At 42.5% G+C, this 13,509-nt stretch overlaps 1 protein-coding gene across 1 annotated transcript in view; it reads left to right on the top strand.

Moving 5' to 3' along the window:
- The window catches only part of reln (reelin), a 253,257-nt gene that overhangs the window by 129,563 nt on the left and 110,185 nt on the right, over positions 1-13,509 (top strand). The window contains exon 20 of the mRNA XM_055653596.1: positions 7,886-8,122. Coding sequence (XP_055509571.1) covers positions 7,886-8,122 — 237 coding nt within the window. The remainder of the gene's footprint in view (positions 1-7,885; positions 8,123-13,509) is intronic.

Raw genomic sequence — 13,509 nt, 5'->3', positions numbered from 1 at the left:
CTGACTACGGGTGCTGTCTGTACGGAGTTTGTATGTTCTCCCTGTGACCGCATGGGTTTTCTCCGAGATCTTTGGTTTCCCACACTCCAAAGATGTACAGGTTTGTAGGTTAATTGGCTTGGTATAAATGTAAATTGTTCAGAGTATGTGTGGGATAGTGTTAAGGGCCTGTCCCACTTGGGCGTCATTTGCTCGTCATTTACGCAACATCATTTACGCGTCACGACGCACGCATGCGCCGTGACAAGTACATGATGCGCGCATGGTGCGTGGTAACGTAGGCAGTGATGCGCGGTTGCGCGTGGCACCCCAGGATTTTGGGATGTACAAAATCTTTGCGCACCATCTGCGTGAAGCGCAAATATGCCCAAGTGGGACAGGCCCTTTAATGTGCGGGGATCGCTGGTCGGTGCAGGTTCGATGGGCCGAAGGGCCTGTTTCCGTGCTGTAACTAAACACGGTTATGTGTTCAGCCTCCAGAACCAGGACTTGAACCCATGGACCTGACACAAAGCTGTAACTAAACTAAACTACAAATTAGTGATCTGAGAGAAGATAAATGTATAGAATATGTTGGGATGATAGCTTCTCTTTCTTCAGATTATGTACAGTTAGTCTTGACATTGGCTCGGTTCCATTGTGTTAATCACGTGAATATAATTATTTCCCCTGGTTTGGTGTAACACTTTCCTATCCATCCCTGCATATCCAATACTAAACAATTTTATATAACTGCACACTGCTTAAGTATTCCAGGTTTATAAGGTCTCTGTAGTCTTCAAACATTGGCCATCTAACTATCCTGCACCATTAACTCTGTTTCACTTAATATAGGTGCTGCTTGACCTTCTGACTATTTCCAGCACCTTTTTAGTTTTATTTTAGTTTTATTTTCGATTTATCCATTTTCAATAAATATTTATTCAGTCTCTTTTCAAAAAGCGAATCAGTCAGCTGTGACTTCGCAGTAGCAGACCCAGCTTTGTGTCAGGTCCATGGGTTCAAGTCCTGGTTCTGGAGGCTGAACACATAATCGAGGCTGACACTTCAGGGTAAGTGTCGAACAGCAGGAGGAGTTTGGATGGTAATGGATAAACCCAAGGCATTATTGCCCGCTGAAGTGGATGTTAACGGGTCTTTCTTTGCTTCAAATGAAAAAAACAGGCTGGTTCACCTCATATCCTGACCATCATTTTGGCCTCAACCACCATCCCAAAAAACAGATATATCTGATAATCATCTTATTGCTATTTATGGGACTCTAAAGTGAAAACCTGACATAATCATTTCATTTATCACCTCCAGTGGCTACTCTGGGGCATCCTGAGGATGTGAAAGGCACTGTACTAAAATGAATGTTTTTCTCCTGTTTATCCAGCACTAAAATGTAATCCCTCAATCTATAACATTACTTAACTACTGTTCACTTTCAACATTCTGCATAAATCTGCTCCATCTTCAAGCCCCCTCCCCACCATTTCAAAGTCAAATCTGCATCTCTTCTCGTGCATTAGTGTTATTGTCCAATTGAAAATCCTGATCAGTGGGTAATGGCAACAATGTTTTAATTGCCTACCACTATTTTCAGTTTTTTAAATATCTTGGGTACACTAACAGACTACTTAAGAAACTACACTGATTTATTCTGTATGCTTACATAGTTATTGAATGGCATTACATTAGTAAGTAAACCAGACTCAATAATAAAAGACTCCCACCATCTGATTTTTATCTTTTCCAAGCACTCAGAAATATTAAAGAGCTCAAGAGAACAGTAGTATTGAAATTGGAGTTTGTTAATAAGAAATGCAATTAGTTGCACTTGAATTTCCAATTAATTCCATGTGGCCAAAGGTTAATATTGTAGAAAATAATGTATCACAGATCTTAAGCATGAGAATTGTCTTTTAACACCTTCTAACTTTATAAGTCAAGTTGCCAAATATAACCTGCAAAAGATTAGAATAACTTTTTTTTTGCATTGAATGGATTTTCTATTTTCACTCGAATAGTACTGAATTTTACACTTGGGGCTGGGGAACATGATACAGAGGGCTGTGCACCTGCCAAATTGCTCCTGATTTTCATTCTTTTCCCAGGAAACTTGCCCCTCTGCATGATGGTAGGCGGCGCGACCAACGTCGCAGCGGCCTCTGCAGTCCGTCTGTCTTTTTTTATTTTATTGTCCTGTGGAGTGTAAAGTTTGTGGTGGGTTTTTGACTGTGTATGTGTGGGGGGTGGGTGGGGGAAACTTTTAGATCTCTTCCCTGTACGGGGACCCGACCTTTTCCCTGTCGGGTCTCCGTTGCCGTTGGGGCCTAGCACCGTGGAGCGGCCTCCAACCGGAACAACAGCTCAAGTCACGGAGCCTGCGGAGCTGCGGACCTACCATCCTGGAGCTGGCCAGCTTCGGAGCGTGGAGAGCTGCGGTGGCGCGCTGCTGCGACCCGACTCTGGTGGATGGTGACACCGGGAGCTCGCGGGTCCCCGGTGGGAGACCGATTTGCGGGGCACCGGCAACAACGAATTCTCCCACTCGAATTGCGGGGTCGAAAGTGACCTGGAACGGGCCGGTGCGGCTTTAAATGGCCGCGGACTTGCTAGCACCCGCCGGGGGCTCCAACATTGGGACCCGGAGCAGGGCCTTACATCGCCCGGCGCGGCTTTAAGTGGCCGTGGGACTTGCTAGCGCCCGTCAGCAGCTTTGACTTTGACCAGGAGAGGAATGGAGAGCAGGGGAGAGAGGGGGAAACCGTTTAAAATCTCTTCCCTGTTCGGGAGACCCGACCTTTTCCCTGTCGGTCTCCGTTGTCGTTGGGGCCTAGCACCGTGGAGCGGCCTCCAACCTGAACGACCCGGGGGCTCGGGAGACTGCGGAGCTGCGGACTACTCACCATCGTGGGGCTGGCCGGCCTCGGAGCGTGGGGAGTGGTGGTGACTCGCTGCTGCGACTCGACTCCTGGGGCCCGGAGGCTCCAGCAACGCAGCTGCAGGTCCGGTGAACTGGGACATCGGGAGCTCGCGGGTCCAGGGGGAGAGAGAGAGACCGCTTCCCGGAGCTCCCACAACGCGACTTCTCCAGCCCGTGTCGCGGGGTTGGAACGACCCGGAGCGGGGACGTACATCGCCCGGCGCGGCTTCATGGCCGTGGGACATTCCAACGCCTGCCGGGGGCTCCAACTTTGTGACATTTAGACCGGGAGCGGGGCCGTAAATCGCCCGGCACGGCCTAAAATGGCCGTGGGACTTATCATCGCCCGCCTGGGGCTTGGATATCGGGAGAGACATGGAGAACAGGGGAGAGAAAAGACTTTGCCTTCCATCATGGATGGATGTTTGTGTGAATTAAATTGTGTGTATGTCTAGGAAATTGTCTTTGTTTGTATGGCTGTGGAAACAGAATTTCGTTTGAGCCTCACTGGGGCTCAAATGACAATAAAATTGTATTGTATTGTACAAGACTTTGCCTTCCATCACAGTGAGGAGGAGCTTCACTGTGATGGATGTTTGTGTAAATTGTGTTGGTGTGTGTCTTGGTTCTTTTCTTGTATGACTGCAGAAAAAATTTTGTTTGCACTTCATGTGAGGTTCAAATGACAAATAAACGGTATTGTATTGTATTGATGAGCATCCACAATCTTCCATGACTTCCCCATTTTCAATAAATGCTGAGTTCAGAATGGGGAGCAAAAGACCAGTTTGAAGCACTTTTAGTCATATTTCGTCAGTCATGTGGAGTGGATGATCAATCTTGTACTCCCCCCCCCCCCACCCCCCGATGTCCCAATGGCAGAGAAGCCAGTCTTCAACTAATCCAATCCAATCCAAGAATTATTTTACTTTGTTCTGAAATATCTGAGCACACGGCAAACAGCAAAGGCTTTGAGTCACAGACGTATCCCCCTGATCTATGGAATGTCCAACATCACTGACAATCTAACATTGATCATCCATCCCTAATTGTCCCAAAACTGAGGAGACATACATTGGTGGATCTGTGGTTAGCTAAATACAATACTCAAAAGGGGTAACTGATTTCATTTCTTGAAAGGCATTGTGAACCATATGGATTTTTCCAACAGTAGTTTAAGGTCATTGTTAATATTTTTAATTCCAGATCTATTAATTTATATTTCAGCTTCTTCTGGATTCAAGCTTGTAACTCTGAATCAATGGTCTTGACTCTGAATGCTTTTAACCATAATGCTACAGCGTCCCAAAGTTACACAAAATACTGGAATAAAGCCCCTGTCCCACTCCCGAGTTACCATGAATTCTCCCGAGTTTTCCCCTTGATTCAAACTTGGAGAATTACGGTAATAGCCAGCCATAGGGCTATATTTTTCACTTGTGAACATTTTTCAACATGCTGAAAAAACGTCCCGACTTACCTGATGCCCCGGGTACCTACGGCTGGCATTACGAGCCCCTACAAAATATCTACGGACTCGCTACGGACATTCTCCGAGTTTGAATCAAGGGGAAAACTCAGGAGAATTGGTGAGTAACTCGGGAAAGTGGGACAGGGACTTTACTCAGCAGGACAGGCAGCATCTCTGGAGAGAAGGAATGCGTGACGTTTTGGGTTGAGACCCTTCAGAAGAAGAAAAAGGGTATCTTCTACAGCAGAAGGGTCTAGACCTGAAACGTCACCATTCTTTCTCTCCAGAGATGTTGCCTGCCCTGCTGAATTACTCCAGCATTTTATGTCTATCTTCAGTTTAAACCAGCATCTGCAGTTCCTTCAAGTCAAGTCAAGTCAAGTTTATTTGTCACATACACATACGAGATGTGCAGTGAAATGAAAGTGGCAATGCTCGCGGACTTTTGTGCAAAAGACAAACAACCAAACAAACTATAAACACAATCATAACACACATATTCTTTTACATAATAAATAATGGAAGGAAAAACGTTCAGTAGAGTTAGTCCCTGGTTATAGGCGTTTACAGTCCGAATGGCCTCTGGGAAGAAACTCCTTCTCAACCTCTCCGTTCTCACCGCATGGTAACGGAGGCGTTTGCCTGACCGTAGCAGCTGGAACAGTCCGTTGCAGGGGTGGAAGGGGTCTCCCATGATATTGTTGGCTCTGGAGTTGCACCTCCTGATGTATAGTTCCTGCAGGGGGGCAAGTGAAGTTCCCATAGTGTGTTCAGCTGAACACACTACTCTCTGCAGAGCCTTCTTGTCCTTGGCAGAACAATTCCCAAACCAGATGGTAATGTTCCCGGACAAGATGCTTTCCACCGCCGCTGCGTAGAAGCACTGGAGGATCCTCGGAGACACTCTGAATTTCCTCAATTGCCTGAGGTGGTAAAGGCGCTGCCTTGCCTTACTCACGAGTGCTGAGGCGTGTGATGCCCATGTCATATCCTCGGAGATGTGGACTCCCAGATATTTAAAACAGTTCACCCTATCCACAGGATCCCCATTTATCCTCAATGGAGTGTACGTCCTCGGATGATGTGCCCTCCTAAAGTCCATGATCAGCTCCTTTGTTTTTTTGATGTTCAAGAGGAGGCTGTTATCCTGGCACCAGAGTGCTAGATCAGCCACCTCCTCCCGGTAGGCCTTCTCGTCATTGTCTGAGATCAGGCCCACCACCACAGTGTCATCAGCAAACTTAATTATTGAATTGGAGCTGAACCTAGCCACACAGTCATGTGTGTACAGGGAGTACAATAGGGGGCTGAGGACACAACCCTGGGGCGATCGTGTGCTCAGGGTGAGGGACTTCAATGTATTCCCTCCCATCTTGACTACCTGGGGCCTGGCGGTGAGAAAGTCCAGGACCCAGGCACACAGGGAGGTGTTGAGCCCCAATTCCATTAGCTTCCCGGCCAGTCTGGTGGGGAGTATCTACAATATCCCAAGTTGTGGTATGCCTCCAGCCAACCTGTTTCAGATAAGCTATAACGCTAGCATGTGCTTGACAATGTGGAGATTCTAGCGGAACTTTGAAGTACATTTCTATAAATCCTAGTCAGTGCTGAAAGTAACAGGAACATGATGGACCAAACGATCTCCTTCCATGCTGTAAATTTCAGGAAATTCATGGAGTTTTTTTTCTCCCCCACCGCCAGTTGGGAACCCCCCCGCCTGCATGTTCTTTGCTCTCTCTCCAGTATACCTAATCATCTATCCAATTCATTTCTAGCCCTTTCCCTACTTGTATTTGCTAAGCCAGCTCTGAATCCTTAAGATGTTTCTTACTTTCACTTGGCATTGTTGTTATGTCACGTTAATAAAATTACAAGAAGCACTTTTTTCTAAATGCTCATATGCTGCTGACATTTTGAATAGAGGAACATGTATTATAATCATTCTTGTTCTTAAAACATGTTTTAAGAAGAAGAAAAAACTAAATCAATGCTATATATTGTCTTTATTATGTGTTTTAGGTGCTAATTTTGCTTGTTCTAAATTAATTGCATATTTCTGAAAATTATATGCAATGTTTATTTGTACGAAGCATTGATATAAATGCTAACAGTTTTGTATCAAGAATTTACACCTTTTAATGAATTGAAAGTTGGCAACCTCCATGTTATTCTGCATTTTGCCTGATGAAAACTCTGAGAGGCAGATAGATCATTTGTACAGTGCAGTGACAGTGACCAGCAGGTCTGCCAAGAATCCGGCATGCTTCCCAACCTGACAGGTGCAGAACTGGGTGGGAACGCGATCATTGATTTACGTAGCTAATCACGGTGATAGAATTATTTTCTTTCCTGTGATAATATGTCCTCCCTGATGCTCCATATGTTAAAAATATAACAATGTTTTTCATTTGAGGTATGTGTAGATACAAGCACATTGCCTAAACGCCAGGTACTGATAGAGTGTAGTATTAACAATTGGAGAAAAGAAGCAAATGTAAGTAAATGTATCTATGAACATTTATTTAGGAGTAAACTGGTGGCCTCAATCCATGCAGTGAACTCAATATTTACTTATTGTGCTTTTAGAAAACCTCTGATAAGAACACAAGTGTCTTCAAGATTTATTTTCTCTGCAATCAGCTTTGTTTTTTATTTAATATACTTAAGACAAATTATTGTTGGTGATTGAAACAAATGAATGATTTGGTTCATTGACTTGACTTCCACTCTTCACAATTGAATGCAAGTGTTGATTTTTGTAGATTAATTAAGACATACAAAATTGGATGGAGAATTACAAGATCAATGGCCTCAGTTTTCTTCCATTAATGTTTCTAACACCAGTGTCTGGATCTAAAGTGTCTGGATCTAAATCGTGACAACGAAATGCAAATGCGAATCTGCATGCAAACCTAATTTTTGGTCTAAGATTTGTGCTCTGTTACACTTAATTTCAATCAACATTAACCAAATGCAGGCTCCTCAATCACATTTTTTTTAACTGAAAATGTGATGGTTTCTAATTTATCACACATTCTTAACTGAAATGAACATCAATCTATTGTCCTAACGTGATAAAAATGTGTGGTGAAGTTTACCTCAGTAAGTGGGAACACTGCACCGGTGACCCATAACTTCCATGTGAAGACTTCCTTACCTGTTCCATCACTTCTGAACTTTACACAAGATTCACCATCCAAATCTCATGAACAGAATTTCACAAAGTAAAGTTCATTATCACGATGGATACGTCTATCTTTGTCATTGAGCAGAAAGAAGATGATGTCAGAATGTCTTTCTAACAAATAGGAGTTCTGTTGCAATTGTTTTTTCTATAATATCTTGAAATTATTACCTCTAAAAGTCATTCTATTGCTTAATTAGATACATTGATGGGTTTTATATTTTTAATATCCCTCGCCGTAAATATTGCAGGTATCAAGGCATGATAAACAGGTTGCAATTTGTCGAATTTTCATTCACTGCTGTCTTCTCCATCTTAGAATCATCTCCGTGGACCTCCCGCAGAATGCCCAGCGGTTAGGCATCCAGTTCCGATGGTGGCAACCCTATCACTCTGGGCCTAATGAGGATGTGTGGGCAATTGATGAAATTAGTATGACCTCAATCCTGTACAACAGCATTAGTCTCAACTTCACCAATCTAGTGGATGTCACTCAGTCCCTAGGCTTCTACCTAGGAAATGTCCAACCTTACTGTAACCATGACTGGACCCTCAGGTAAGATGATATCAGTTTCATTTCCCACGTTGTGTTAAACCTGTGTGAGGAAAGCAAGAATCATTTTACAATAATAGGATGTTAATGTTTTTCATTTAACGTCAAACTTTCTCGTGTGCATCTGCCTGAACTAACAGACAATGGAGAGGAGCCAAATGTCATGGATTGCACCAGGTACTAACTTGCCTTGGATGAATTATCATCACATTTCAAGTAAATCAAAATCCCTTGAATGCATTGAAATATTTGCAAAGTTCTCACTTTGTTGTATGTTGAGTTTGCTCACAAATTACAGCAGGAAACACTCTTTTTAGATAATACTACTTGGAATTCTGCGACACTTCAAATCTTTACTAGCTTTAGATAGGTCACCAAAAAGATAGGTAGGTAAGAGTGCCAGGTTGTTGATAATCTTTTCAGAATCTCTATTTTGTCTCTCTGTTAAATTTGTTTTTCTAATTATTCCTTGTTATAGAAATGCAAATAGATGTTGTTGCATGGGAGCTGGTTCAGAGAGCGTCTGGGGTACAATGTCCATGATAGAATTTTGCACTGGGTTAGTGAGTGAGGCAGGTTTGACAGGACTAAAGGAACAGTGGAAGGCTTTTTCAGAAGACAGTTGATGTTAGGAGTCCTAATGCATTTCGATAGCCTGAGGGGAGACAGCCACTGGCAATGTTATTGAATACTTAATGAAGGAAAGTTTACAGAAAGCTAGTTTGAGAGGAAATCAAATTATTGAATAAGTTCTGAAATACATTTGGTTTAATAAGGGCTAGAAAAGAGATGTTGCATCAACCATGCCATCCTTTATTGATTAGGTGAAGCTAATCCCAATGTTTTTTTCATTAAGTAGTTTTATTGTGCACTAATGACTATCCCACAGTTTAATTTCCATATCATGCTAACCAATTCATTCAACAAAATTACATGGGGCACAGATGAGTTAAAGTAGGTAATAACTTTAACTTCACGGTTTAGACTGATTTTCGATCTATGCACGTAGATCCAATGTTGACTTTAGTAGGCACACATTTTTATAATGACAGAGAGGTAACAGATTATTTTGCACAATATGAGAGAATGTTACTGTTGCGAAGGAAGGATTTGACGGATATACAGAGATTGCCGAGCATGCGTTTGTCAATCTATTCCAGCACAAAATTCATGTTTCTTATTAAATGCCGATTTGATGATTTCTCAACTTTATCCACGCCCCGTGGTTTTCATTGATTTAAAAGAAAATTAAGTTAAAATTGATGAATATAATAAATAATAGCACTAAATTGGTGATGGCATTCCTCTTCACTGTTTACATTATTGTCCTTAACTTCAAATAGAACCACCATCAGTGATCCAGATATAAAAATAGACAATACTGGAAACACTCACCGTCCTGAAGCTACTTCTGTAGCAGGCCAGACCATTGGGCTTGTGACCAGGGGTATTTGCAAGGATTTAACCATGTTTGGAGCGAACCTTAAAGATACACATGTTACTGATGTATATCACTTATCGTGCTTAATGATCAAGTGGAGAGGGGCGAATATCTTTTCAGACCTGTCATCCGTTGAGCATCCACACTAAAAGGGACCAATAAAGACTACTGAAAATCAACGAGTTTTTTTTTTCTCTTAATGTCATTATCTATCGAGTTGGAGAATGCTTCTTCTAGTCGTGGAAGGAAGATCAGAGAGAAACTTACTGTATTTCATTAGTTTGACAATCTTGACAGGCATAATTAAACTATTCCCTGTGACAGTTAAGGGTAAAGATCGTTTTTTATGAACTTATTTTTGCACTTTTCAGGAAAGATTGAATACCTACTGGCATTAGCTTTATGCGTTAGAAATTAATCAACACCTGAAAATTGTAGATTTCCAACAATGAGAATGAAAATTCTGTAATTGTTAAGCCCCTATCTAAATCATAATATTGCTGAGATTGTGGATTCTGTAACATCAGGCATCGGCTGCAGGGAATATTGACCACTTTTGGTTCATGGTCTCTGGCCCCCCTCTCACCAGTCCTGGCGGTTGCTGTTCTGCCCAGCTAATCCCAGAGTCACCTGTTCTTGCTGAAGGCTCATTACCCAAACGCCAACTCCATCCTTGAATTTAAACAATGCACAGTGGTGCGCCCAGAGACAGGAGGAGGAGCCATCTTGGGGAACGGCTGCTAACCAGCAGCCGTCTGTTTAATTCACTTTTTTTTGCAGTTTTAGTGAGTCCTGTGCCTTGTCTGTGGGAGAAATTACTTTTTAATGTGGGGGGTAGGGGGTAACAACATTTCTATGTCCTTACCTGGTTGGTGGGGCAGCTTTTTCTCCGGGCTGCCCCGTCGACCCGTCCTCGTGGCCTACCAGCGGGCGTGGAGCGCCGTTTCCTGGCGGGGACTGCCCAGCACCTCGGCTTCGGTGGCGGCACAGCGCTGGAGCGCTATCGTGGAGCGGAGCGGGCGATGCCTTGCCTGGGTCGCCGCGCTGGATCGACACGCTGGAGCTCCGGTGAGCTGTGACCGCCGAGATCAGCACCTCCGGGCTGCAGGTCTGTGGAGCGGAGCGGGCGGCGCCGACTCTAACATCGGGAGCCTGGGAGCTCCAAACCGGCGCGGCCTTGTCGGCTTCGGAAGCCGCGGTCCCCAGTTAGGAAGCGGCCGTTCCAGGTGGCCCAGCCGCTGAGAGGACTCTCCCGATGCCGGGGCAACAGCGCCCGGCCAGGATCATCGGGCCTCTGTAGGGGCAATAGCGGTGGCCTCAATAGACCTGACTTTGGGAGAACTGGAGATGGGGACTGGACATTGTGCCTTCCCCCACAGTGGTAACCATTGTGGGGGATGATTTTTTTGTGTGTAAGTTAATATGTTAGTCTGTGTCCAAGATGGCTGTCGGAAGGGAGAGTGGACGCTGGCGCGGTTTAGCTGCCGCTGCTCTCTCTTCACATTGTGTTTTTGATATTTTGTCTTTGGAGCGATTTCTGTCTTTAATTTGTGTATTGGTGATGTCCTTATTATTTATTTTACTCCGACTATATGTTTTTTCTCTCTTGTTAATTTCTGTAAGGTGTCCTTGAGACTTTGAAAGGCGCCCGCAAATAAAATTTATTATTATTATTATTATCTACTTAAAAAGAGATTTCTCAGATAAAATACTCCACAGTCATGATTCAATGGAATGATTTAATTATTTTAAAATGTACATGAAGTGTGCTTGTTGGTAAACCTGTTTTTTTTTAATTTAGCAACTGCCATGAATTACCACAATAAGAAAATGCTTGTCAAATTTTGTCTATCTCGTTTCATAACTGCAATTTTTAAAGGTTTATCCCACAGTTTAGATTGGATCGATTTGTTTAAATAATTAATTAAATTTTGATAAACGTTGTCAAGAACCAAAAAATGAATCAACCTTCCTGACAATTGCTCAAATCAATTTGTATGTCTCAAAATAGGCTCAAAGGAGAAGAGAGTTTACAGTAGAATATCTTGAGTTTAGATATCAGTACCCTGTACCTCAGAATTTACACATTGGCTATGAATATTACTTTTTTTAAAACACATTGAAGTATTTTAGGTATGGCTTATCTTTTAACGTATTCAATGTAAAAACATTATATTTTGGACAAAATATTTTCCCCACTTTTCTTGACTCGCCCTTCTTACGTTTGAAATAATGTAGCACAGCCTTCTGTTACAGTCCAGTAAAATAAAAACACGAACTTCATAAATTCTGTTTGATTAACGGAGGAGAGAAATAGTTGAGTTTTCGTCGCTGGAAGCAATTTTTGCCATGCTCATATTAACTTTTTAACCTATGCCTTTTGGAACTAGCTTCAAGGAAAAGACACACCATTAGGTTAATATGGAGGATGATGAAGCTGGAGAATCTGCATTGAATTTGGCTGATGACCTTCATCGCCCTTGCCAGCCATTACCCCATGGGAAATCTCCAGACCAATTCACACTATCTTTAACTGATTAGTAGTTAAATTAATTAATGCCAGCTGATCTCAGCTGGGCTTCCATTTGATTTGCTCTTGGCAAATCCAGAACAACGAGTTAGGTGCAATGTTCTTGTTGGTCGCAGGGGAGTGATTGACAATGTTTTCATCATTGCATGAAACTTGGGTTGGGTAATTTATCATTCAGCACAGACTATTCCCCAGCTCATTTTCTGCAGCAGGCGAAACGTGTCTAATCATGTGTAATGTTTCCATCAGTCACCTTCTTTTGCCAAATAAGAACCCATAAATTTGGAGGTGGTTAAAATGCTCATAAATTATTTAAATTTTAAACAAATGATTAAATTATGGGCTTATTCTAGACAACAAAATCATAATAAAGTAATTACAGTGCAAAGCTTCTAGCAAAGCCGATAACTTACACAAGGTCAAATTTACTGTTAACCCACACTCTGCCAGTACCAATATCATTTTTGCAGCTTGAACTTTAATATCATAAATAATTCTTTAGAAATAATTTATTCATTTTCAAATCATTTTGCCATTAGCTTATAACTGAATTACAGAATTATTTAACGACAATTTTTTTACAACACAGATTGGTTTGAAGGTGGCACACAGGAGGATCATTTTCTGAGGCAACATTTTAATTCCAGTGAACCTACTCGGAGAAAATGGATCAAACCCTGTAATTTGTTAGTCATAAGAGAAACGAAATGCAGTTCTGAATATTCCCCTAAGCTGCCATGAATAATTACAGTGGGGAAGCAGAGCAGGGGCTGTATCATTGCATTCACCGTCTGTTGAGGGCTGTTGAAGTCCCTGTGATATCAGTGGCAGGGCCACTGAATTTTCCTTCAGAGGGAAGAAGCAAAAGTCTATATTTGTCCTTTTCCTTAGGCCTCAGTAAATGGATGGTGTTTTGGCCTTGGCTCGGCCTCTGCATTGATTAATAGCTAGGCAGAAGAAAGAAGGTCCAGTGGCTCCGATTCTGAAATCAAATTGTAATGAATGGGAAATTCAAAATGTTTTGTTGGGATGCCCTCCAATGCTGGAGTTGAATGGACAATGCTGAGGAAATAGACTAAGAATTGGCTGGTTGATTAATTGGCATCTGTAAATTGCCATTAGTACAAAGAGGTGACAGGAGAACGGGCGGTGGGGCGGAATGTGAGGAAAAGTGGAATTATTGCAGATGGGTTCTTAACAGTTGGAGCAGACTGTTATATGAACTCTTGCATGGAAGTTCAAGTTCACATTTATTTGTCACATGCACCAATTAAAGTACAGTGAAATTGAGTTACCATGTAGCCATACAATCAAAAAGAACACAATACACAATAGAATTTAACATAAACATCCACCACAGTGGAATCAACTTTCTTCACTGTGATGGAAGGCAATAACGTTCAGTCAATCTTCCTCCTC

This window comes from Leucoraja erinacea, chromosome 22 (genome assembly GCF_028641065.1).
Source record: "Leucoraja erinacea ecotype New England chromosome 22, Leri_hhj_1, whole genome shotgun sequence".
Lineage (NCBI taxonomy): Eukaryota > Metazoa > Chordata > Chondrichthyes > Rajiformes > Rajidae > Leucoraja > Leucoraja erinaceus.
The sequence above is the reverse complement of the archived record's forward strand: the minus strand, read 5'-3'. Positions and strand labels throughout refer to the sequence as shown.